The following is a 26281-nucleotide window of genomic DNA, read 5'->3' on the forward strand; positions in this document are numbered from 1 at the left end:
TATATCTGTCCTGTGCATACTGTAGGACGCTTGCAAGACAAGCACTCAGACTTGCGGCAGTGCTGCGCTAGTGACAAGTATCTGACTACACGACATTTCGCTACGACGTAGACATGAAAAACTTCCCCAGCTCACTAGTGATTGCTGTTGTGGGGGTATTATTTACGATTGAGGTCACTGAGCAAGCGTCGACGATGGTCTACACACCTTTTGAGAATGGTATGTATATGACCTGGATATCTTATTTTTTCTTTTGAGATGTCTCCTTGAAGCTTGAAATTACCGACTGCAGCCAATTCAGCCCATCGCAGTGACTGCGCTCACTGAAATAAGAATAAACAGAAATTATACTGCATCAGCTATGCCAAAGAACGCAATAATTATATGTCTAGTGTTTGGACGTAATGTTAAGCACCCTAATCCTCTAAACGGGCAACAGTGTGTATCAGCGATTTTAATCGTTGCACACCTAATGAGGACATTCCATGTGTACTCAAACGGTGACGCATGACATGCATGAACTGCTCGTTTATTTGAAGTTCGCTAATTGTGGAAACATGATAACCGATCGTGACTACGCGAAGTCGGTAACGTTGTTTACTATTAATAACATTTTTAGCACCCACATTACTTGCTCTCGCACCTCGGTGCATTCTTTCAATGACGGTGTAATAAACATAAACATTTTGTGCTTTTCCCGAATGTAGCGAAAGCCGCGCTTAAGATTGCCAGTAGCTGTACTTTCCTTCAGTTAAGTGTCGATTAAGGTTTACCTTAAGTAGAAGATTTGTCTATGAAACGCGCTATGCGCCGACCGGTTATTTCAGTTCTAAGTTAAGGGCATGTTCCGTTTGTGAATACGGGCCTAAATATAACTTTGTTCTTGAGACTGAAGAAATGAAAAAAAAAACTCGCACACAGAAATATAACACGAAGAAAAATTCAGCGCTTCGTCTGTTCCGTCATTTTGTCGGCGTCCATGTTTGTTCAAGTGCGTTGCAAAAGGCTAATTCCGGAATTATCAACTACCGCATTAGTTCGTCTTACATGTATTATGAACACAAACAGCGAATATGTTTGTATTGATAAGGACTTCTTGATTAACTCTATAGGTAGTCTTACTTTACGATAAGATTCATAGGTTTATATATGCATTAAAGTTAGTAGAATAATAATGCTCCTGAGCCAGCTATGCTCTCATATATGTTACATAGACAGAATTGAAGTGCTAAATCATGCACTGCAAAAACGAAAACAAATGCACCGGCAATGAATTAACTGTTTTTATTGCACGATCTAATAGATGAATTTCTTAAAATACATGTCTTATGCTATAATGAAAAGAGACTGAATATTTACACTACTTCCCTTTGGCAAGCATTGTTGCCAAGCTGGCCATAACCTATGTGTCATTAGACCCAAAGGTGGTGCAGGTGTATGCTGCAAATAGGTAGATGCAGCAATATAAGGCAAAAATTAAAATATTTGGGGTTTTACGTGCCAAAACCACTTTCTGATTATGAGGCACGCTGTAGTGGAGGGCTCCGGAAATTTTGACTACCCGGGGTTCTTTAACGTGCGCCTAAATCTAAGCACACGGGCGTTTTCGCATTTCGCCCCTATCGAAATGCGGCCGCCGTGGCCGGGATTCGATCCTGCGACCTCGTGCTCAGAAGCCCAACACCATAGCCACTGAGTAACCACGGCGGGTAAGGCAAAAATAAGAAGTGTGTATTCTTCGTATGTTCATTAAACAGCTCAATATATTTGCTCAAACCACCTAGGTCATTACTTAATGCGGTTTAGCTATGACTAATGGCTGCTAGACAATACAAATCAGTACCATTATACAATGTATTTTTTTATGGTTTAGTGAACAATTAAACATTCACAACTGGTGCTCGTGCGAGCAACAATGTGTTCTCTTTTATGGCAATTCATATATGATTCATTATTGTACTTATCCCAAATTAGCTCTATATTTATTGCTGAAACGTTACCCAGTTGGACTGCCTGTACGTTTTTTTTTTGCTTGGTAGTTAAACATGTCCGTGCAGAGGGATATGCTCAGAAGACGTGACTGGAGTATTCACAGTATCATGCGAAAGATGGTAATTAATTTTGCTTAGTACACATTTAAACGTATTTCTCATACGCTTAAATAAATGGGTCATTGGCCATAACTTCAACAGACGGCAGATGGATGGATTGTATTGTTATGGTCACTTTGTTTCTTACAGGTAATGATGCCTCTTGGGCATGCTAACAGGTTTCCAAGTTTGGTATGCCACATGAGTACGCGAAATACCACACGAGCAATTTCTGTCATGGGACGACATATATGCACCTCCCAGGAAATAAAACTAATATTTAGTTCGAATGAATGCTTTCACAGTAAATTGTTTAAGGTGCTCTATAAGATGAAAAACTTTTGTAGGGTTTCGAGGTTCAGGACTGTTAGTTAACGCCAAAAAAAAAAAAACTCATTGAGTAAGAAATGCCATGTCAGCGTGCTTGACTTTCATTTTTTTTCAATAAATGGGACCGATTTCCTTCAACTTTTTATGAGGTGACAGGTTTTAAAAATATATTTAACAATGATTCTCTGGAAAGTTTGTATGACATATAACAGGACAGCATACCTATGTGGACATTTTAAAAATCCCCGATCTTTTGTTGTGTTGATGAAAACTTTCTGGCAATCTATTACATCCGCATCTTATGTGCAACGAAAAATATTGTAGTTTAATGCTTGCCAAGTAGTGCCAGTCCATTGTATTTAGATAAAACGAAAAGCACATCCGTCACTTAACATAAAGTATTACATTCAACTGATTTGAATCCCTCTTTTAATAAAGCTGACAAGGGCCTGGGCAAGTTCGTAATTGATGGCCACACGAGTACAGCACGGAAGACAAGGACACAGAGACACACACGTAAAGCAAATGCAACAGCGTGAGGGAAAACTATTCAATGAGTTATTTTTAATGTTCAATAGTAGTTTTCTATAAAAATTGCTCTCATCACTTATGCCTGTAATTAACTTTCTTTACTCTCACAAAAGACTACATGAAAACCTGAATCACTACCATTAAGATGTTGCGTCATGTTAAAGTATGATTAGCAGTTAGACAACCGTAATGGTCGCCGGTGCTAGCAACGATACGTTTCGTTTCGAGACAGGTTCATGTCACACAGAGTGTACTTATAGAAATAAAGGAAATGCGAGAATCGCAAACGATTCCTATAACAATAATTGTTGAAACAAAGATACCCGGCTGGACTGTGCACATTTTTCAGGTGTTACTGCAATATGCCCGTGCCGAACGAACATGCTCAGCATAGTGACCGTAGTTTTGAACAATCACGTTAAGAATTGAAATTTATTTTCGCTTAGAACAGTCTGCAATGTCTCTTTTCTCATACTTCGCGATGAATAAATTTGCCGCATTTTCACTAGAATGCACATGAATGGGGGCGTATTGATAACGTTACTTGTTAACTGAAACATGTTACGACCTCTTACGTGTGTTGATAAGGGTAGAACAAGTGTAATGTCCACTAAATTATTTGACTAATCTGCGCGTTATCTGCTAAGAAAAGGCCACCAAATGGATAATCTGGCTCCTTTTTTTTTTTTGTAAAGCGCGTATTATATACAGTCTGTCCAAGACGAGGGCACTAAACGCAACACTAAAGAAAACCGGAACCCTTATTACACACGACAAGGGCTTCATACCATGCACGATTGGCACAATGCGAATCTGCGCCAGCAGCTAGGTAGTGATTAACAGCACGTAAACTGCACGACGCCGAAGCATCGAAAGGTGCTTAACGCTTATCAAGAAGCCCGAAAGATAAATTCTGCTGCTAAACTGCTTCTAAAAGAGACAAAAAAAAATCTTCCAACTACCATCAAATGCAATGCCTTCAGTTTGAAACGTGTAAAGGTGCTTCCCGGAGCGACTAATTTATGATTCTTTAAGTTTTTCGTGTAAGTTGCGAAGCTGCGAGTGACTGAGTTTGTCGCAGGTTTCATGCTTCAAAAGCGTTTGTGGTTGCACATATTTAGATTGGGTGAATATAGATATTTCTTCAGGTCTCGTGTTTTGCTTGAGGTAACTTCCCAAAGTTATTTAGATTGGTTGCCAGGAACCTAAAAATACTGCTACTTTTAAACAATACGATAACGGCAGCGCACACACTGCTGATGCATGCCCCGTAAGCATGACCTTTCATCCGAGTATGCTAGCAGTTATTTAACTATATGTCTCTGTTTAAAAATTCTTCATGCTAACACAATTTCGAGATACATACGTAAAGCGTATCACAAGAATTTCACTGCACATGCGACGGAGCATTCTTCGCGGCCGGATCGAGCGCCACGAAATGAGATCTACCACACTGGCTGCTCAACACACACCAGCCGCTTAGTGGCAGCTCAGTATAAAGTTAAAACATGGTGTACTTCCTTTGTTACGCACATAAACTATGACGCTAAAAGCTTAAAGCGCAAGCGATCGCTTGCCGTAAAGCATTCCGTATAGTAGAAGTGAGAACAAGAGCGCGTTATCAAATCATGAAAATGAGAAACCGATACTATGCCAGAGTTGCTTGCGCTACATGCAACTGGTTCGCACTACGAAATGCGCTTACCTATTCATGAGCTATTCATGAGATCTTTGCGGAAGGTTACCGCTCAGTGTATACATAACGTAAAGGGTGCATTTTGCAACATCAGTGAGTTCAATGCTCACGTATATAAGAAGACGAAGGGTTGCAAATAAATCTAAATCTGGTACACATAAATATACGCAGCTTGAAAAAAAAATAGCGATGAATTATGTTTATGCCTAGAACAGAGCAGTTCTTCCCAGTGACGTTGTTGTTTTAACTGACGTTGTTGTAGGCGTGTCTTCGATAAATATGTATACCCTGAATAGTTATACTAGGTAGGCGTAGGGAAGGTATTATAGGAAAACTGCACGTGTTGTGTTCATTCATGATGACTGGACATCGAATAATATGGAAGTAAGGTTTAACGATGCAGAAGTAGTGGCACTTTCTATAAATAAACAAGATGTACTATACGTTATGTGCGATATATAGGCGTCCTAAATGAACTCGAAGGGGTTTCGAAACGAATTAGGCATTTTTTTTTCAAACACACATGAATGAAGCGCAGTTACTATTAGTTGTACACATTAACATAGACACAATGAAGGAGTCTAGTCGAGTTGTAACAGATTATCTAAATGTATTATCACAATTTGGACTAGAGAATGTAATTAAACATTAAGCCAGAGAGGAATATTGCGGCTCGAAAATACAAGATCCTGCATTGACCATATTATGGTTCGTTGTGCAAATGGATGCTCTCCTTCTGGTATCATAAAACAAAAATTAGCAGATCATTGCTTTGTGTCCATTGTGGTGATGGCGGATAACACACTGAATACTGGGATGAACGCGTTATTACAAAGGGGTATTAGACAACAACGTAGTAGATACACATATTCAAAATGTTGATTGGATGTCCCTGTTGCCACTTGGTCACCTAAGTTTGTAGAACAAAGTAACAGAAATATTGCAACATATTTATCTCAAGTGAACGAAAGGAGTTAATATCAGAATGAGAAACGCTGAAAATAAATGAATGACTGAAGAGTTAGTTCACTTATGCAATCTGAAAGATGAAACTTGGAAAAAGTGCAAAAAAGAGCCAGAAATTTTTTTATACAGAGTTGAATACAAATTGATAAGAAATTAGAAATACAAAATAAGAAATTAATAATAATTCGAGAAGCAAAACGAACGTGCTCCTGCTGCCCTTTACTTCGAAATATTGGTGGCAAGAAAAGAACTTGGTAAATGGCGAACCAAATGATTGGCAGATCCAAGAAAACATGTAATGACTAAGTAGTAAAAAAACTTTCCCAGGGAAAATTTCCACATCTTCGCCGATAAATTCAATACGACCTTCACAAGTGTAGCAGAAGAACTGATGCGTAAGAACCCTGATAAAGATATCACGTATCGGCCGAAACGTGGTTGCGCGCATTCTGCGTATTTGCCGCCTATTTCTGAATTTGATGTATATGTTATAATGTGTCAGTTAAAAAAGCACACGCCACCTCGGTATGATAAACTTCGGTTTAGAGATTTCTTCTACAACTTTAATAAGCTATAGGAAGTTATCCTCAACATACTAAATGGGATATTCGAAATGGGTGAAATACCTGGTGAACTAAAGGTATCCATAGTACACACTAAACATTTTAACACCCTTAAGGGTGTAAATCAGTTTGTCGCCAGACGAATGCCCTAAGGGTGCTGTTGTCTACACCCTACAGTTGGGGTGCAATTATAGCACCTTAGAGGAAGGGTGTCCAGCAAAATAAATTTAGGGTGTAAGGGAGCTAGCCCAAATTAGCACCCATCTGGGTGGGTGTTGGAAGGGTGTACACCCTTTTATTTCTAGTGTGTATAAAAGGCAGGTTCGGCAGTGCACGCCTTCAGTTACTACTATGTACTGCGATCAACGCGCAACTCTCGCGTGTGCCAGAAGGTTCAAGTTCGGCTACTAAACGCACCGTCGAACAGCCGGCCTTGAAGTTTCGATGGGCATACACACCTATACGTGTGTACACACATTAGTAATTCATGGTGTATGTTGAAAAACCTGTCTTCGGTGCACAAATACAACCTAGCAAATTTGACACTTTTGAGCATGTATATCAACACCAACGGTTTTCACGATTTCCAGGTCCACATAACATGCAACACAGACTTGTAAGATATATGCTGCATTTTAAAGAAAAATGTAAATATATTTATTGCATGCTGCGATACAGAGTACAAGATATACACAAATCACATGAAATATAAACATGCACAATCACCAAACACATCAGCAAGTACAAGAACATGTACATTTGCCACAAAGGCATGTAAAATATATGTTTTGATGAAATCTGTTATTAGAGAAGAAACTATGTATAGCGGCACTGAAAGAGCCTTAGTTGATCTCGCAGCGTTTTGGGCCGCATAAAGGAATAAATTTTCAGTTTTAGGCTCCAATGAACGAAAATTCAAGTTTTCATGCCTTGAAAAAAAGGGATATTGCAAAGATGAATTAGGAAAGCAATTGAAATGCAGAGCAAACGCACAAGTCACCTCTTATTTTGTACACTAATGTAATCGCAAAGCATTATTAAAAGTTTGGAAAGTCGATGTAAAGCATCACTGGCCAACATTTTTCAGACTGAAACAATAGTTTCCAAGCATAGACGTGGTTTAAGTGAGGTTTAACCCAGGAGCATTATTGCTAATTTTCTCTTTCCAACAAGATTACTGCAGCACGAAAAATATTTAGAATTTTTTAGTGCCTACATAGTTTGTCCTCTTTTGTGAAACGAGAGTTCTGTAGGCTAAAGGTGCTGTGTAGCAGATGTTCTAACTACAATTCCAGTTTCTATATATTTTTGTTTTGTAACCTGAAGGCACTAGTACATATACAATATGTAGTTGAAAATAGGTTCTTTTCTTAATATAAATCAAAAGAGTGCATATTCCACATTTACTTGTACCTGGGTGCAAAGTGCAGTGGAGGCCTGATAAAAACAAGCCACTGTTGAATAAACTATTTTGCTGAGCACCAAATGTGGACAATGTTTTAAAATACCTAGTAAATTTCTAAATTATTTACACTTAGATGCAGTAACTCAAGATTAGGGCGTGCTGCAGCATGTGAGTATGCAAATTAGCAAATATGGTTTAATAAATTAGCCATACTCTGGTTACTAAAAGAACACAGGCACAGGCAGTCATGCAAAAGTTCAAGTTAAATATGACACTGTTAACATGTGCCAGCAAATGGTCGTATCAAACATTATAAATATACGGAACAAGGGTAGTTTCTTGGCATAGTTTCAATTAATGAGAAAAAATGACGTACAGCTTCAATGACGACGACTGCGAAAGACGACATACACTGCGCTGACTTCCAACAATATTTTATTGCGTTGCCTCATCGTGTGTATACGTACGAAAGCGGGCATGCGCAGACAATGAGTCACAAGGGCTGTCCAACAGCAAGTGATTGTACTAAGAACATGGTCACCTGAAAAAAAAAACATTAGAATTTCTATCTGTTGAGATAGAATATTTCACTAGGGATCTGCACGATAGAGGGGTCACTAACAGGGTCACTAACACACACACTACCCAGTTTTCTGGTGAAATATGCTTCTCTAATTTCCCAGATGACATGTGCCTCCCTAAAGCTTCCGGATCTTCAAAGAGGGGCACGCAGACGCAGTCCCAGCAATGGATGCCCAAGTGGCCTTGAACAGTGCTATGGACATTGTTATCGTGCTCTCTTAAACGATCGTTTAGGCACCTGCCTGTCTGTCCAACACAGTTACTGCCTTAAAACAGAGGAATTTGGTAAACCACATTCGTTGCATACATTGCAACACGTTTTCTGTGCGCGACAGAGCTACAACTCTGGCGCAATTTAGGCGCGTTTACACCCTTAAAGAGCGTTGCCAGCTTTTCCGGGGCTGAGAAAAGGACTGTCATTCCTGCAGGTTGCCCGATCTTGTTTAGCCTATGGGAGACATGATGCACATACGGTAGCACTGCAAACCTGTGTCTTTCAACCGGCTGATTCCTTGACTGAGCGCGCTCATCACGTTTTGTGCGCTGCAGAAGTTGTTCCGCTATAGCTGAAATTAAGGCCAAAGGGTAGCCAACCCTAGAAAGGCCATCAACCTGTGCAGCAAGACTATCTTGCATCTCGTGTGAGGAAGATTTATTGAGGCTGTTAACAAGCTAACACTTTTAATAACTCGTTTAACGAGCTTTGTGTGTGCAGAGTTAAAGGGCAAGAGTGACTTCTTTCTTCTCGGTTCGAAGCATTAGTACACCTTTTTGTTTGCAAGGCACAGCCTGAGATCTAGAAAGCGCAAAGAATCATCAATGGGTACCTCATGTGTTAGTTCTAGAGGCTGCATCTCTTCCTTAAAGATCTCCAAGACTCCCGAATCAGCAGGCTCAAAAGCGTGATCAGTGCATTCAATAAATACCAGCTAGTCGTCCACAAACCTGCACACTTTCACAACAGGAGACGTGTCTAGGTGACCTTGAATATTGCAATCATGATGAGCTAGATAAATATCACTTAGTGGCGGCGCCAGGCATGATCCTACAGAATATACAAAGGAATGGTGTTTGTATAGGATCAAATCGGTCAGCTGCTGGGGGGGGAGGACATTCTTTGAACGTCTACATAGGCTAGCACTCATCAGAGACATGTGGGCTCCCCTGTCGACAAGTGCTTGGACAGGTACGCCGTCGATTTTAACGTCTATTACGCTTCTCCTTGAGGGCACAGACAGAGGATTTGCTGAGGTGGTAGGGAATGCAGCGCCACATCCGAGGGCTGAATTTCTTAGTTTTCCGAAAGTGTGCGGCCAAACGACACAGGAGACGAAAGGCGACGTGGCTGCGGCGAACGGGAAGATGGACGACGTGTTTGTGGTTAACGAGACTGGTGTCCACGCGGCGATGGCGAGCGACTGTACCAGGTGTTCCTAGTAGAGTTTTCAGCACTGTTAGACTCGGCGGTGGGCGAAACATTTCGGGAATTTGCATCAAAATGTATCAGCTTGGTCGCGTTGCGATGTGTTGAGGCCCACGAGTTGCGACTGTATCGGGCGACATGACCAATGCGGTGACAGGTGAAACACATCGGCTGGTCATCCACAGTTCCCCACTCAGTCGGGTTGCGATAACGTGGAGAGAAGCGTCGGGGTGGAGCGAAAATAGTAGAAGAGCGTTCGTTAGCTCTGGGATTGGCGACAGAATATACAGAATTTAAACCAACGCTTTCAGGCTCCTCGCGAACGATGGCTGGTACGAGAGGAACGGAAAGAGTGGTAGCACCACGGTTGCGCGAACAGAAAGCTGCGGGCGCCATGGCATCAAGTTCACGTCGAACGATTGGCACCACGTCCTACGATAGCGATGCATGCTGCTGTGCCGGTTGATCTTCACACGTCGACGAGTCTGGCGAATGGTTGAAGACGCGTCTGCTTTTGGCCTGCTCGAATTGTCGGCACTCTTTAATGATAGCATCAACTGTAGGGAAGCTTTTGCACATGAGCAAATTAAAGGCATCATCAGCAATGCTCTTAAGCACGTGCCCGGCCTTCTCGGCTTCTGTCATGTCGTGATAGGCCTCGCGACAAAGTGCCAGCACGTCCTGGATGTACGACACATAGGACTCCGTGGGGGATTGGGCACCAGGGGCCAGTTCCTGCTTTGCGGCAATGTTACGGCCGGCTGGTTTGCCAAACAACTCTGTCAACTTCTCTTTGCATTGGTCCTAGCTGGTTAGCTCCTCTTCGGGGTTTTCGTACCACAGTTTTGCTGTGCATCTTAGCTAGAACAACAGGTTAGCTAGCACAAGCATAGGGTCCCATCTGTTGATTCCACTCACGCGTTCCTAAATAGCCACCCACTTTTGGACGTCAGCGTCACCAGTCCCGCACAAAGTTCTAGGATCCTTGGGTTGCACAGCCACAACCGTAGGTGACAGCGATGCAGCTGTCACCTACGCAGCTGTCACCTACAAGCTGTCAATACTTGTATATCAACTGTACGACCCCCTTTTCCATATGCACCTACCCCTGCAACCTTTTACTCAAGCCACCCTCCTTTTTGTTATTTCGGTTTCAGTCCCCCCCCCTTTTTGCTTTTTTGTCTTTTTAATATATTTTTTGAGACACCCTCACCAACACATTCCAATGTCCCGGATGCCAGGACACCTTTTTCGGCGCTTCAGCCACACAGGGTTTCGCAACTTCTGCATACCCTCGTAACGACAATTACGTTGCGATACTGGGGCTAACGTCGCTTGGAAGACGATGCCGCGGCCTTCCAGCTACCCAATGCATTGCACCCCATATTCCGTGTCGCCATCTTAATTTTTTCAAAATTGCCCGATTTTTTGCTTCTACGCTACTCAAGTCATTCTTTGAACTGATGTATTTGGGGCGCTTTTTGTCACTCGTGCACTGACCGCCAGGCCGGCTCTTTTAAAGCCACAACAACATGCCGCCAACGACACCCACAAATGCTCCTGGGCCTCTCGCTTCCCCAACACCCTCCCATGCCTTCCTATTTCATTTCTTATTCTCCCTCGTGGTGTCTTTTTTTCTCCTCCTTTTCGTTTTTATCTTTACTCCCCCCCTTCCCATTCCCCCGCTCTTGTCCCCTCGTCTTAGCAACGACGCTTAGAAACACCAGGCGACCGCGCTCATTATCGTGGAAATCTCTCCCTTTACAGCCAGCCGCCACCGACAACACCCGCACGTGACGTCACTCTATTAACCCGTCAAAACTATCTTGCCGAGAATGCCGAGGCGACCTTTGACGAAGATAGGCCCTCCTATCGAAACGCTGGCCAGCCTTCCTGGAACATCTTATCCCTGTTTATAACCTTTATACCACAGCGTGCCATTCCACCTGTCTGCCCAGTTCTTGATTTTGGAGAAGGCAGTATTGGATATTCAATGCCGAGAATAACATTGTGAGGGCAGTTTGAGCTCAGAAATGCGAAAGAGAAAGACATAGGTTGACAAGCAAAACTAATGGACACAGCGAATATCAAACATGGTATACAAGGTATTTGACCAAACATTTTCAAATTTAAAAAAAAAAGCCTGCGGCAGACAACACATTTCTAGTCCATGAGCTGGTCTACTCGAAGAGGCGGACACAACATGCACAAGAAAATGCATAATAGAATCATTATAAAAGATCACTAATCAGATTTTGAAATAATAACCTTAAGCACATATCGCAATCTCCAAATTCTAGCGGGTGAGAGCGCAAGGCATTTCCGCTTGAAAATAATTGTGTGGATGATACCACTTACGAGATATGCGCCGTCAAACTTGCGGTAAAAATGCACTGTCGTTCCACTTAGTTTCTTAACAAAACGTTGTTTTATGCAATGAAGCAAGAAATTAACTGGAACGCCAATGGATTTGTCCTCAGAGTTGGGAAATTAGGATCTCTTATTTGGTGTCATCACGAGAATTCTTTCCAAGTGGATCCGCCTTGCAAACTTACGGGGTCGAATTTTTAAATTGCAATATGTGCCAAAGGCTACATAGCTAACATTTATTTAGTATTTTTTTTCTTAATTCGACGATTATGCATTTGAATTTTTTGTGCACTTGATGTCCGCCTCTTCCGGTAGACCGGCCCATGGACTTGAATTGTGCTTGCCACTGGTAAGTTATATTTTTGAAAGTGTTTGGTGAAACACCCGGTTTATATATTTTCACTATGAATATATGAAGATGTGGGCTGTGAGCATTAGTATGGCCTGTCTCTCTCTCTCTAACACACACACACACACACACGCGCGCGCACACACACGCACACACACACACACACACACATATATATATATATATGGTCATACCTTAAGAAGTCAACAAACACTGACACCAAGGACAAGGAGTCTGGTGGCGCTGGCTAACACTCTCAGGGTTCTACTAGGACACATAAATACCCAAGAAAGTGGATGGGAAAACGGCGCCACGGTAGTTCAATTGGTAGAGCATCGCACGCGAAATGCGAAGGTTGTGGGTTCGGTTCCCACCTGCGGCAAGTTGTTTTTTCATCCACTTTAATTTCCATTAAGTTATCGTTTCTTTATTTCATTTATTAAGCAGAAGCAATTTCCCCTGTTGTCCTTGGTGTCAGTGTTTGTTGGCTAATAAAATCTGATATGACTAATAAAAATCTGGCCCCTCGGTTAAACCCCCTTTCTTCTCGTTTATATATATATATATATATATATATATATATATATATATATATATATATATATATATATCTATATGAGATTTGAAGCCTTTAGAAAAAAAAACAGAAAGAACGGGTCTCTGCTGGCGTTCAGGCTGTGAGACCAACCGTCGTCGTAATGAGTTCCTTCCGTACTTCATTCGCCTGGTGAGGCTAGGACTGAACCATTCATTTCGAGTAACCGAATATATCGCACTCTACTATATTGTTCTATTACCAGCTTCGAAGAAGGTCCGATTATATATTATTTCTTCTTCATTAAAGGCAAGTGCCAATTCACAGGAGGAGAATATAAAGTTGGCGAGGCAATGTATGAGATAAAGCAGTGCATGAAATGGATTTGTTTCCGACACAACAGCACTCATGGCAGGATGGTCGGTCTAGGGTGAGTATAATTTTACTATATATGTATATATATCGCCATTGCATTACTTATATATTGCATATACTTCAGTGTTGCTTGCCACGAAATTTTTGTACCATATTCATGCACGCGATGAACTTATAGCATTTAGAAAATACTAGAGTAATCTTTTTCTTAAAGGGCAACAATGACAATTTTCATGCAAAAAAGCTAGTGCTGATTTCATCATCATTCATCATTAGTACAGGAGGAGGTCCCGAAGTTACAAACACTGTCAGGCGTATATTTTATTAGTAATTTACGAATATAGTAATTATTACATTATGGCAACGGAGCAGTGACAGACATCAGATTGCAGTAAGCTAATGAAGCAGATAATCAAATACTAGACAGGCACTTGCAATAATTGAAGTTCAAGTCAAACACAAGCAAATCAAATAGATACGGCGTATCAGTAAATATAAATGTAGTAATCGACAAGTTAGGGAAAAATAGGAATGACATATATTAAAGAACACGAGGTTTATGTAGCATATAATTGGAAACAGAAGTATGCCTATAATATTCAAAGTACAAGTCACATATATCCTATGGAACGAGAAACCTAAAATGCCGAAGAAAAAATTAAGAAAGACAATGGTATAGGGCATAGAAGCAATACATTAGTCAAGTACAGAAGAAACTAAAAACTTAAAATTTCTAAGAAAAAGTTAAAGAGGCAATAGGAGATAGATAATAAAATCAATACATTAGGCAAATACACTAGCATTCAAAATTGTAAAATAAATTAGTATACAATATATATTCATAGTAATGAGTCTGTAGCCAGTATTGTCCTTAGTAAATGCTTCTTCGTATTTCTCCTGAATGTTAAGTTTCTGCTGCAGGCTTATTATGGAGTGGTAGTTTATTCCACTATCTAATGGCCGTAAAAAGGACAGCAAACCTTCCATAATTAGTGTTTATTCCAGAGAGCAATAGTTGTTGCCGCAGGAAAATCTTGTATTGTTAGTGTTGTTAAGAGCAGATATATTAAATGTATCTAAAATGATTGTGGTTTAGTGTGCGGTATATCAGTAAGACCAAATTGAGCTGGAGCATATAGCGTAATGGTAGTATATTTAAGGAAGACAGAATAAGTGCTGCATGTGACATGTAAGTAGAAAAAGTAATTACCCTCAAGGCTTGATTTTTTAAATATAGATATGATATGTGCGTGGAATATGTGTTTTCCCGCACCGATATACAGTATTCTAAGTGGCAATGTCTAAATGCGAATAAAAGTGAAGTTCTCATGGTTTGTGCGAAATGCGAGTACGGTAAAATAAGCACTCTTATTCCAAAAGCATTTTTTTAGATCATGTCAGCATGTAAGCTAAATTTATGGCTATGGTCAAGTTTGACGCCAAGGCGCACAACTTCACGTGCAAGTGAAAGAACATCAGTTTGTAAGATGAGCTTTCGGGCGGGCGCGCTGACACATTTATGAGTAATGAAAACCAGGAACTGCGTTTTCGAAGGATTAATCTGAACTTTATTATTTCTGGATCAGGCAGGTAACTTGTTGAGGTCAAAATTTAGCCGGTTTATCACAGTATTCCTGCATTTGCTATTAGTAAATATGGTGGTGTGGTCTACATATAGTATTGATGAAGTACTGGCTAAACAGTGAGGAACGTCATTAATCTACATGAGGTAAAGTAACAGGCCTAAGAGCGAGCCTTGTGGGACACCCCTAGTGACTGATTTTGTACGTGAAAGTGAACTACCGAAATCTACCACTTGTGTTCTGCTACATAAATGCGGGTGAGCGAAAGAGGTGGTGCACGATTGTCCACAGCTTCTAATTTGTACGAAAGAATGTTATGACAGATGGTTTCAAATGCTTTATTGAAGCCAACCAAATTGAGCCAACAATACAGCCATTGTCAAGGGCATGTTTTATTTTGTCAGTGAATCGTGTTATAGCTATTTCAGTCGAATAACCTTTACGACACCCGAGCTGCTCAAGCGAGTCAAGATTAAATTGGTGTAAGTAGTTTGGTAAGAGGTTTACTAATAGTTTGTCAGTAACTTTACTAAAAAGGTTAGCATGCTGATTGGGTGGTAGTTTGAAATTAGTTCTTTGTCCCGTTTTTAATATAGGAGTAGTAAAGTGTCGTTCGTTCTCCGTCCTCGCTTCACCGTTGGAACTTGAAGCTTCTCGGATGATGATCGGCAGTTGTTGATCAAACGCTGGCAGGAAGCGATGAGATCAGAAGTACAAGAAATATTTATAGGTAAACTTTTCTATATACATGGCAGGTAAAACAAATACATTACTAACTTGAACAATCGAGAAACAAAGTCTCACTCTTCGACTGTCTCAATGACTGTTAGAGCCCAGACTGGTTTTAACGTACATAGCACGGAGGCTCACTGATCTATCAGAAATCCTGATTTCAGCCAAGTCTGAGGGACAGCATGTCGTCCCGATTTTTATAGCCCAAATATACAAAGAAAAAAGGCGGTAGGGTCGTTGGCCCGTCCCACAGGTTCAGTTGCCAATCAGAGTCAACCGTTTGTTAAGCCACAACCCACAGGAATTGGCTTACTCTTAAATATAAACAGATTGGAAAACAAAGCTCTTTTCCTTCTTCCATAAAACTCCGTTGCCCTCTCATTTCTCCGTAGTTAGTGACGGGCTCAGCAAAACAAGCCAGGCGCGAACAAGTTATCGCTAGGCCGCCTCAAATCCCAAGGGCGCCTCTAGGCCGCAAATGTCTTGGAAGCAGGGGCATCGACACCACGTATTGCAGCTGTACTCAAAGTTTGTCCGTGTGGGAGACTGATGGCCCTCCTTGTCCTTCCAACTTATTGTCTACAAGACCAAGTTCTCCGAGTGCGTGTTTACAAGACGCCGCCGTCCGAATGCACTCTTCACGAGTGCACCGCATCCCTACAGCGTGCACTGTAAGCTGGCCTTCGACACCACTCAGGCAGTCGCACCCAACAACAAGGCTGGCGATTACGTTCCGGACGCGTAGAAGAATAGATCCCTGCTCCGTATATGCGGCACGGGGTCAAGGTTGCTAAGCCCTTCTAAACCTCGGCGGCGCCTCCAATTAGTCAGGTACTCGGGAGCCAGACCGACAATACCGTGTGCAGCGGTCCCTTACAAGGCTGGTCTGTGTGGACTCGCGTGACCGTCGGCGGACTGCCAACACCGCGCGCACAATTCCGACTTCCCTGAATCGGCACTCGCCCTCCTGGCGCCTGCCGCGACGCGTCACCCAACACCGCGCGGTCCCTGTGACCCCACCTATAACACAGAAACGGTTGCCCCGCTGACATGGGGGGAGGGGGCAAGTGAATCCCCTCTATAAACACAAAGCACGTGGCCGATTTGCGACACTTAAAAACACGAACAATCAGAGCGACCTTACAGGAGTTATTTTACCGTGCTTTAATTCGACGGGGAAAACGCCTGTTCTGAACGTCACTTAATAATGTGCGCAAGTACGTCGGTGATATGAGATGATATTAATTTGATTTTGGAGGGATAAAATCATCAAAGTCGGGACCTGAAGTCCGTAAAATAGCGATTCGATCCGACACTTCTTTGGGTGGCGTAAGGTACAAGTAAAAATAATGAAGGGTATGCCTGAGTACGGGCTCTGCTATACTGTCTGGTGAATGATCATGTGTAGGACAGGAAAAAGCATTGAATTCATTTGCTATATCAGTGGCTTGCGTTACTACCTTTGTTCCTGCATTAAGTTTGTTCGGAGTGCGGTTTGGCGAACAGGTGAAGAAAGGACCTAATGGTATCCCTGGTTTTGCGGGTATTATTTTTGTGTTTAACACTCACTTTCTCAAAGTAGGAGCGCTTCGCTTTTTTAAAGGGTCTGGTAAGTGTAATAAGATGAGTAATGTACCGCGACTTTAATATTACATCAAAGGCTTCGCGTTTAATTTTTATATGAAATTTGTCACGTTTGGTTATACTTTTTAAGAGGAATCCTGTTATCCTAGGGCTTCTAGGGGCTGAGAATCAGGGAGTATCCTCTGTTAGTGTCGTGCACTCTGATTGCACGCTTCTAACCTAGTTATTAAATAGTTGGAAAAGCAGGATTGGGTCTGTCATGGAAGGAATCGTGTTCCAGGTGATTTCTTCAATTTGATTATTGAACATAGTGGTGTGATGGTTAGCTATCTTTGTGTTTCCGTGGTACGATGATTTGATATATTTTATTAGAACGAATAAAAGATAGTGGTCCATACCGGGAGTAGTGACTACGCGAGCACATTGCTCTAGGTGTAAGTCTGATAATACATGGTCTATTAATCAGTGAGATCCGGACGGCTGACATCTTGTGGGTACGGTTAGTAATGAATCTAGGCCATGCCCTGCATAGCAGTTGGCGTAATTGGAGCAATGACTATCAAATTGGTTAGTATTATCTACGTTATTGTCACCGGGGTGACGACATTTTTGTTTTCGTTTGCAATTACGTTGAAGATAGCACCTAGTTGGGAACAATGACTAACGGAACAAGACGATGGGGAACGATATACTAATCCAATAATTGTATTTGTACTGTTAGCTGAAAACAAATTATCAAATTAAAAAAATACAGATTCACTGTAATGGCGAGAGAAACCCAGATCATGGCGACAAGGATATGGCTGGTTGTCTTGTACAAGAATCGCTGAACCACAATACCGAAAATGCTGACGGACACATACATCCATTGTGTATCCGGGAATACCATATTAATTACTATCAGCGCTTGTCAGCCATACTTATGAGGCAAATAATAGTGAAAGGGTTATTTAGATTAGAAATCTTTCATGTTATCATAGTTCTTTGAGAGACTACGTATGGTAAAGTTTATCAGGGATTTACGGGTAAGCCTGGTGTTATTTCGCAAACGTTTTTGTTCTTCTCAAGAATAATACATTGACTGGAATATTAGTTTGATTAGATATCAAAAGAAGTTCTGGACAGGTACGAGGCGATTAGCGAAATGTCGCATGTGCTACAAATGACGTACACGCAGGTCCTTTCTGTCTTTCGTGATATTTCGTGGCAGTTGTCCGTCCATAGGAATTTCCAGTTGTGCTGTCCTTTTAGTTAGAGGGCTTGAGCAACCACACATTTCCTATATTGCGGTAAGTGATCGTTAATAAAGACTTTGGTCGCTGCAGGCGGGGGGAGGCCGAGAGTAGCAGTGTTTAGTCGTGTTTTCCGGGCTGAGGTTGTCTACGAAATTGACACTTCTAAATTCTCTTATTTTTCAAAGTTTTCCCTCAGTGGCTTTCCTAAATTGTGTCTGTGACACAGAACTTTGTTTTATGCCAAGACGGGCTGACACTGTCGCCCTATGGTGTCACTCCTAAGTAAGGATTTAAAAAGAATAAAACAAAACAACTTAATCTAGTTAGAACAGTAAGGAGTAGTGTTCATTTTATTGAAAAATAAAATACAAGGAAAGGTTTAGTAACATGCACAGCAAAAAAGAATGTTTTCGAAAGAGGTAAAAGCAATTGTCGAACGTACCCAAATATGAATAAAAAGGAGATGCACACAGAAAGAAATATTTTCGAAGATGAGCTATTTCTATCAACTGATAGCAAGCTGACTGGAGTGAGACAGAAAACTTTATCACAATGAGGTTCTCTCTCAACAGATGGTAACGTCAACTCTCCTGACACATTCTTAGCCTGCGCAAAACGCCTCAGAGTTGCGTTTCATTGATCTAAAGAGATTATGTTGGTTTATATTAGGAACACTTGCATCTCGGCATCAGTCAACACTTAGTTTTCTTTAGCTGGAGCTTCAAAGAAGTGGCGACACGCTTCCTTCTGCGTTCATTTCTCAATGCGTCGGTACTTTCTGTGCTCGTACTGATTCCACCGTACGTTCGCCCCACGAACCATTTGAAGCATCTTCTTAGTCAGTTGTATAGTCATCTCTCCCTATGGGCGTCGAAAAGTTAAAAAAATATAAGGCGGTCGGTAAAAATGAGTGCATTTTTTTTAGCGCCCTTAAAGGCTAAACTTGCCGCAGGGACATAAAAAAGCACTGAGGACTTATTAAGCGTATCAGTGCTCATGATGCAACAGAAGATGACGGGTGCACGCTTGCGTAATAAAAAAGCACAAACTGTTTTCCATGAAAATTGCCTCTTCCCACGCTTGTTATGCTTCACCACAATACGTTCGCATATGCTGCACCGCCTCATGAGGCTGTTGTGAAGCAAAACTAACTTTTGGGAACCGGCGTTATGCAACGCGCCGTGCTTTCCGAGCTTCGAAGTCAATCGCGAGGACCAAGAAGGTGGAGTCGGTGCCATTGCTGACAGCGGCAAATTCTTTCAATGAAGAACACGGCACAGAACGGCAAGAAGTTTAACGGCGAACGTCTAAGTAGGTAGGTCTGGCCTTGTTGCGGTAGTGGCTACGGCTGCCAGCGGACCTGCGTGCGAGAGCGCCGGTTCGAGGCGGCGAGGTCATCCAAATGGTGAAGCTGGTGGTGGCTTTCATTAATGCCGTTTCGCACCTGCGGTCACTGCAAAAAGTCCATAAAACCCGACGGCGAAACATTCTTGCATCCGAAATTTCAGACGTTCTCTTACATAGGCTCTGTGGGGTACCTGGTGGTGCCGCAAAGCAGTCCAAATTATCGGACGTCCAGAAAACCCGCCGTTGACTATATATACCCTGGCAGCTCCTTCAGCCAGCATCAAAGACGATTAGTTATGATTTCTCTCTGTTACTTCGTTCCCTTTCAATAAACTTACAGCTGATTTTCCCTTATAGAAGCACAATTTCCCTGAGTATTTCCGAACTAATAAAGAAATCTGAGAGTTGCCGGTTTTCCCGTTGGTAGACACCCCGCGGGCTCTACTTACGAATTCCTTCTTTTTAGAGCGGGAACAGAAGCGTGCCATTTTATGTTTATCATTCCTCGCAGAGACGCGGTGAACAGTGTCTATGTGAGATCTTGTCACCTGCTTTTTTTGCAAAATAGCGACCCAGATCTCACCCTATGTGCACGGCACACCCTTGATCTCGACATTGTTTCGACAGGTCCACTACACCTCTAACCAGCATTTGGTTTTTATTTGTGAGCGTATTGTTCTCTGCATTCAAAGCGTCAAATTTCCCCTAGATTCTTCATAAAACTGGTTGATCATGCGCAAACTTTCACGCATTCCTGTGGTCTCTTGCCGGAGGGCTTCGACATCGTGAGCTAGTTCTGACTTACTGGGCATCACTAAAAGACCGTGGGAGTTACTTTGGCAGCAGCAGACGTACGTCACAAAACAGAAGTGGCAAATGCCGTACGAGAGCGAAGACTGACCTGCGCAACCAAGAAGTTTCGCTTAACGGAGTTTCCTTGCTGCCACGGCTGCTGCTTCCAAGTGAAGCATGGGGCCAGGCGGATCCTTTCTTTTCTGTAGTGCTGGCAGCGCCATAGAGCGCCCCATGTCAGTGGTAGCGCTGTGAGATGTCACTAGGTGTCTCCGGTGATGTTGACTGGCGGTGCTGGTGAGCGCGAAGTCCACCTTCCAGGATATCTGAATGCTTGTAACCACAACGATGTTGGAAATCAGCGCTTGCGGATGACCGTGTTCCAATCTGCGCAACCAAAATGTTTGGCTTAGAGGTGTTTCCTTGTTGCTACGGCTGTTGCTACCAAGTCAAGCACGGGGCCAGCTAGATTCTTTTTTTTTTCGTAGTGGTGACAGCCCCACGAAGTGACCAAGTTAGAGGTGGCACTGTGAGATGTCACCAGGTGTCTCCGGTGATGTTGATTGCCGGTGTTGGTGAGAGTGCCAGGATATCTGAATGCTTCACAATACAACGGTGCTGGAAATCAGCGATTGCTGCTGACGGTGCTCCGATCTGCGCAGCCAAAAAGTTTGGCTTAGCGGCATTTCCTTGTTGCGATGCCTGTTGCTGCCAAGTTTTTTTCGGCATACCCATGAAAAAGTTTTTTCGGTACACCTATGAGCCAGCTCTAAAACGAGTAAAGTGCTTTTCCAGTTACAGTACATTGGGCTCAAATATACAATAAATTATGACAAATAATTTGTTCAATATACAAAATTCGAAAACGAGAGCTCCATTTGTAGCACTTAAAGAAAGCAATGGGCCATCTAGGAAAATTTTGTTTTTTTTCTTTTATAACATAGAACCTACTTTGATTCCACTAAATTTATCCGTTGCTCAAATCTTTCGAATCCCACTTTTTCAAAGGAATAAAACTCTAATTACTCAACAAAAGGAGGGGCGATCTCTATTCTGTCAGCGTTGGTTTTCGCGATGTTATCCTAGAACTGTAGCGACTACTCGCCAAGACGCAAACACAGGATTGCCTGAGCGATTTATTCGTACCGATATGGCTGCAGTTGAGATTTAGAGTTCTACAGCTCGGGAACAATATTGGTGCAAAGATGTGTTCTGTGAACTATAAGAATTGCTGCTGCGTTAAATGTAATATCAAAGGTAATACTTAAACACTCAGTGCTTTTTAAAGTTTGCTTGCACCTTGTTTACGCTTTTTGTTGCTTAGCTGAAGCTACACTGGATGTTACCTCTTCACTTTTAGATAAGAAGGTAAGCTCGTATTAGCATTATTTGTACAAAGATATTTTCGGTGGACTGTAAGAATAGTCGCTGAGTCATTGAAATATCAAAGATAAGATTTAAATATTAGGCTGTTTCTAAAGTATGCTCGCCCCACGTTTATTGTTTTTGATGCTTAGCTCAATTTATGCCTCATATTACTTTTTCACTTTGGTATAAAAAGGAGAGCTGCGAATTAAAATTTATTTCGAAACATTTTTTTACCACGTACAATGCAAAGTGAAAGCGAATGCAGCATGATTTTGCGTTCTTATTTCTGGTAATCGAATATATTTAACTTTCGCGAGATCACAAAAGGAAGGAAAAAACGAAGAATGTTTACAAATGGTGGCAGTGATGAAGACTATATTATTTTGGTATAATCCACCCATTTCTTGGCCAATCCCCCATCGTGGGTAGGAGCCACACGTGCCACAGGCTACAACAACAACAACAACAACCTACAAAATGTTTCGACTACAAAAGCAAGCTTTAGCAATGCGCTTGAACTTCTGGGACGGTTTATTAATTACACGCGGCTCCGTCTAACGCGGACGTCAAATACGCGCCTGCAACAAAATTTGCGGCACTCTTAACGAGAGAAAAAGCGAAAAGTCATTTGAAAGAAAGCAGAGAGGCCGGCTTGAGCCATCGCACTCTGACATGTTACTTTGCACAAGGGGAGGGAGAATGGGGTCGTAAAGGTATGTTGAGGGATGATGATGACATAAAAAGATGGGTGAACAACGGTGAAAGCAAGTTCGACATTTCGGTTATAAACATTCAGAAATGTCATCCAGTAGGCCACCGCCAGATTCCAAATCTTCCTTGTAGTCACTAGTTCAGGTGAACCTTCAGATAAAGGCGCTAAGACGAAGCTGGTGTAGGGGCCTCCACTATGTGAGAAGTCCAGGCGCCAAGAAAAATCTTTGAACAGTTAACAGCGTGTAAAGAGCTGCCTCTGCAGGGCACCTTTAGCGGCTGGATTCGTGAGGCCACAGAGAACCACGCAAATCAACTCTACCAGGTGCTTCAGAATTTTCTCAACGCTTCTCACTCTGTCCATCTCCTTGCTTGCCCGTTGTGTTACCGGTTTCGTTTGTCTTATCATTCTAGGCTTCGTGGCGCCGAGGACCGCTCTAGGGCCCGCTGCTATGACCGTCGGCCTCGAGGGCAGCAAAGGCCATTTAATGTCTCTATCAGCTGGTGGAAGCGAATATTTGCCGCGTGCTCTCACCGACCTTGAATTAGCAATATGCGCACAGGCAGAGGTGCACGCGGCGTCCACACGCCACTATGTAGGTCTTCCGAAATCGTTTTGTGGCGCTACTTTCGCTAGCGTTAATCAATCTGGCTAACAGAATGAGTAGCCTCTTTACGTGACGATTGGATCTCTTGCCGTTTTTCGAAGAATACGAAGTTCTTGTATTATCTTTAAGCATTCCTCCGAAATTGCTTCTTGAGAGCCAGTACACTTGGCACATTTAAATGAAGACGCATCACAGTCGACGGTATTGTGCTCACCGTCACTACGCGAGCACGTGAATTCACTTCTGCAAATAGTGCTCACGTGACCTATCTTTAGACATCGCCGACACCGAAGAGGCCTGGGAGCGAATGGGCGCACACGGTGTACCTTGTAATCACTTTGACAGACGCTGGTAATGTAGAAGAAGCAAATATTAACTTGACGCATCAGGAGTTCCCCAAGCAGTGAATCTCGAGATTTCGCACCGATGACCTCAGAAGACTATTGATGTCGGCATACTTGATTTCAAGCGCCACGTCGGAAATCGCACCAGTCGTTGTCGGCTTCCCGTGGGTAATAAAGGACGGACAGGGAGAGCGCTTAACTGCGGAATGGTCTTGAACTTATTCACTTTCGCTCTATTTCCTACATCTATCGTCAGGATGTTCTTGCGACCTTTGATACTGATCTCGTCCGGGCGCCACACTTTCAGTATATTCGGTTAGAAATTGCCTGCTGAGGGAGCTGATGCTCTGTGAAATCGAGAGCGGCACGTAAGAAACCATGAAGGATTCCTGCTCACTCTGATTTAGGGAAGCCTTTGCAGTCGACATACGGCGCATCTTCTTCATACGGCAGCCCATGGCTACAGTTCACTCGCAGTCAAAATCCATAACTTCCGGCGTTGAGCTCTCCCAACAACCGAACTTGTCCTAGCATTCAAAAGCACGTCGTCCAAAAAATGAGCGCTGCAGCAGACGACTGACCTCGTTTAGGTGGTCGTCGTGACCGGAGCGTCTTCTTGCTCATCCTTGATGAATGGACTCTCATGAAAATGGCAAAAACGTTAAAAACTGCTTAAGCGCGAGAGGCTCAGAGCACCGGCGAACCCTGGGCTCTTATTTATCTTCCTCTCCGCTTAAAAGCTTCAGCACGCCTCGTAGGACCGGTAATGACTTCTCAAAATCGGCACTACTCTGCCCTTGAAGAGCCGCACCATTAAAATTACATCCCTTTCAGGTTTTAACACTGATATTGTTTTGAACATAAGCATTTAATAGTCTGAAAATTTTTACCATATAAGCCATGCACAGTGAATGTTATGTTTAATGACGTCTGATTGTGGGCCGCCACTCTCACAATCCTGAGCAATAATTTGCAGATAAATGAATGGCCGGGTTTGAAGAACCACTGGCGCAGAACAGTAGCGAAATCTACCTCGCATAGACAACATGACTCTACATATAAAACACAAATGCCCATATACATGAGTATCCACACAGCAACACAGATGCCGACGGCGAACGTTCGCCTTTTCTATTGCAATAAAAGAATATCAGCGTCAAATTAACACCCCCTAGAGTATGCTTGCCCGGATCACATTGGCGTAGTGGAAATTTGTCGCTGTTTCTGGCTACTTCAACTATTCTATTTCTTTTCAGGTGCGGAAAAGTGATGGCAACGCCACCTTGCAAAAAGATACCTACGAGGGAAGGTATCAACCCGGAATGTTGCGAGTACATACTGTGCGGAAACAGGCGAGGGCCCGGATAGACTATTGGTACTTGAACAAAGACAACTTGAGTGCAAGAAGCACGTTATTATATCGTCTCATCAGTGTTGTCTATACTCAACAGCGTACCACTGTTCCGTATCTGGAGTTACACCACTAGGGAAACGTAAGGGCTTTTTTTAATGTGTCATGTAGTGGGCAAGACAGCAACATTGGGCAGCCACGCTCAGAAAGGTGCAGCACAGCTGGCAGGGAAAGCTCCCCTTTAAACGTTATTGTGCGTATACATAGTAACTTTGAGCTGTATACGATTTATAGTGCGATATTGTGCGCTACACCAATAACAGCCACCCTTCTGTAGTGGACAAAGCATCTAGCCACGGACGCCCTCCTCCAGGCTTAAGTGACCTGTTATTTCTGTTGCCATGCAGCTCTATGGTAAGTACGTGCGGCTCAAGAAGAAGCAAGAAAGGTAGCTTTTCCCATATTCACATCTGCGATGACGATAGAAGCCTATAGTGCTTTTTCGAATCTTAAATCCATGTTTCCTTTAACATATGGGAGCGAGCATATGTCATTCTACAGGGAACTTGTGTCGTTAAATTTTACATTCATCGCTGTTTTTACCTCAACATAACATTATTCATGCTTAATGAAAAAGAAAAGCCGGGCAGCAATGCAATTCTTTCCACACTTTGCAATACCTCCTACATGCCTTTTTATAACACTATATATACTCTAAACAAAGATTCCTTTGTGATGAACAAAGACTCCAGCGATCATCTCACCACCTAGATAATATCAGACTTAAGTCAGCATCAGAAAAGAGAGACGGATAAATAAACCTTTTAGCTTTCCTGTTCTCATATAAAAAGACGAAGAAACGCCTTTATGGCACAGCTTGCTCTCAAGAATAGTCCTATGTGATGTGTGTTTTCTGCAGTGACAAACCAAACGGTGTTTTGACAACACGTGGCATTTGTCTAGGTATAAGCGTCGAGGGCAGATGGCATACAGTTATTTCTAAGCACAAGAAAAAAAAAGCATGAGTTACTCTTTCTTTTTCACTACATGGGACATCATTGTCGGAACCACGATTTTTTTTCTCTCGGAACAAAAAAAAGCGGCCAGTTTCTCCGGCCGAATTACGTAGGCAAACTAAAATGGACACTCACGCTGTTGAACGGAAGCCTGCTACCAAAATGAGTGTGTCTTGTTTGTCTCTACTTGTCGCACTGGGAAGCATTGGTAATGTAACACCGACTGATGCGACATTATCTTGCCCCGCGCCACCAACACTCATAACACAGTTGCCGCTTTATTTTGCTAATAAACAAATTTATAAACCCCTTCATGTTTCAACTTTGCTCGGAGAAAGTGAAGTGCACGTAGGACATAAATATCTTTGTTATTGCTTCCCGAATAAATGCCCCAG

The 26281-nt window shown here is 42.5% G+C and overlaps 1 protein-coding gene across 1 annotated transcript; it reads left to right on the forward strand.

The window, feature by feature from the left end:
- On the forward strand, positions 1-24937 carry LOC142590285 (uncharacterized). The gene is made up of 3 exons (XM_075702284.1): positions 1-219; positions 13150-13270; positions 24776-24937. The coding sequence occupies exons 1-3, from the start codon at positions 114-116 to the stop codon at positions 24885-24887; spliced, it is 339 nt and encodes a 112-aa protein (XP_075558399.1). The 5' UTR covers positions 1-113; the 3' UTR covers positions 24888-24937.
- Positions 24938-26281: the final 1344 nt, after the last annotated feature.

This window comes from Dermacentor variabilis, chromosome 8 (assembly GCF_050947875.1).
Source record: "Dermacentor variabilis isolate Ectoservices chromosome 8, ASM5094787v1, whole genome shotgun sequence".
NCBI classification, from domain to species: Eukaryota; Metazoa; Arthropoda; class Arachnida; order Ixodida; family Ixodidae; genus Dermacentor; species Dermacentor variabilis.

What these genes read in the sequence shown, in the direction of transcription:
- LOC142590285 (XM_075702284.1), top strand. Translation starts at nt 114, where the DNA reads ATGAAAAACTTCCCCAGCTCACTAGTGATTGCTGTTGTGGGGGTATTA. An exon ending in CTACACACCTTTTGAGAATG is followed by an intron (nt 220 to 13,149) that starts GTATGTATATGA and finishes TCTTCATTAAAG; the next exon opens with GCAAGTGCCAATTCACAGGA. An exon ending in GGCAGGATGGTCGGTCTAGG is followed by an intron (nt 13,271 to 24,775) that starts GTGAGTATAATT and finishes ATTTCTTTTCAG; the next exon opens with GTGCGGAAAAGTGATGGCAA.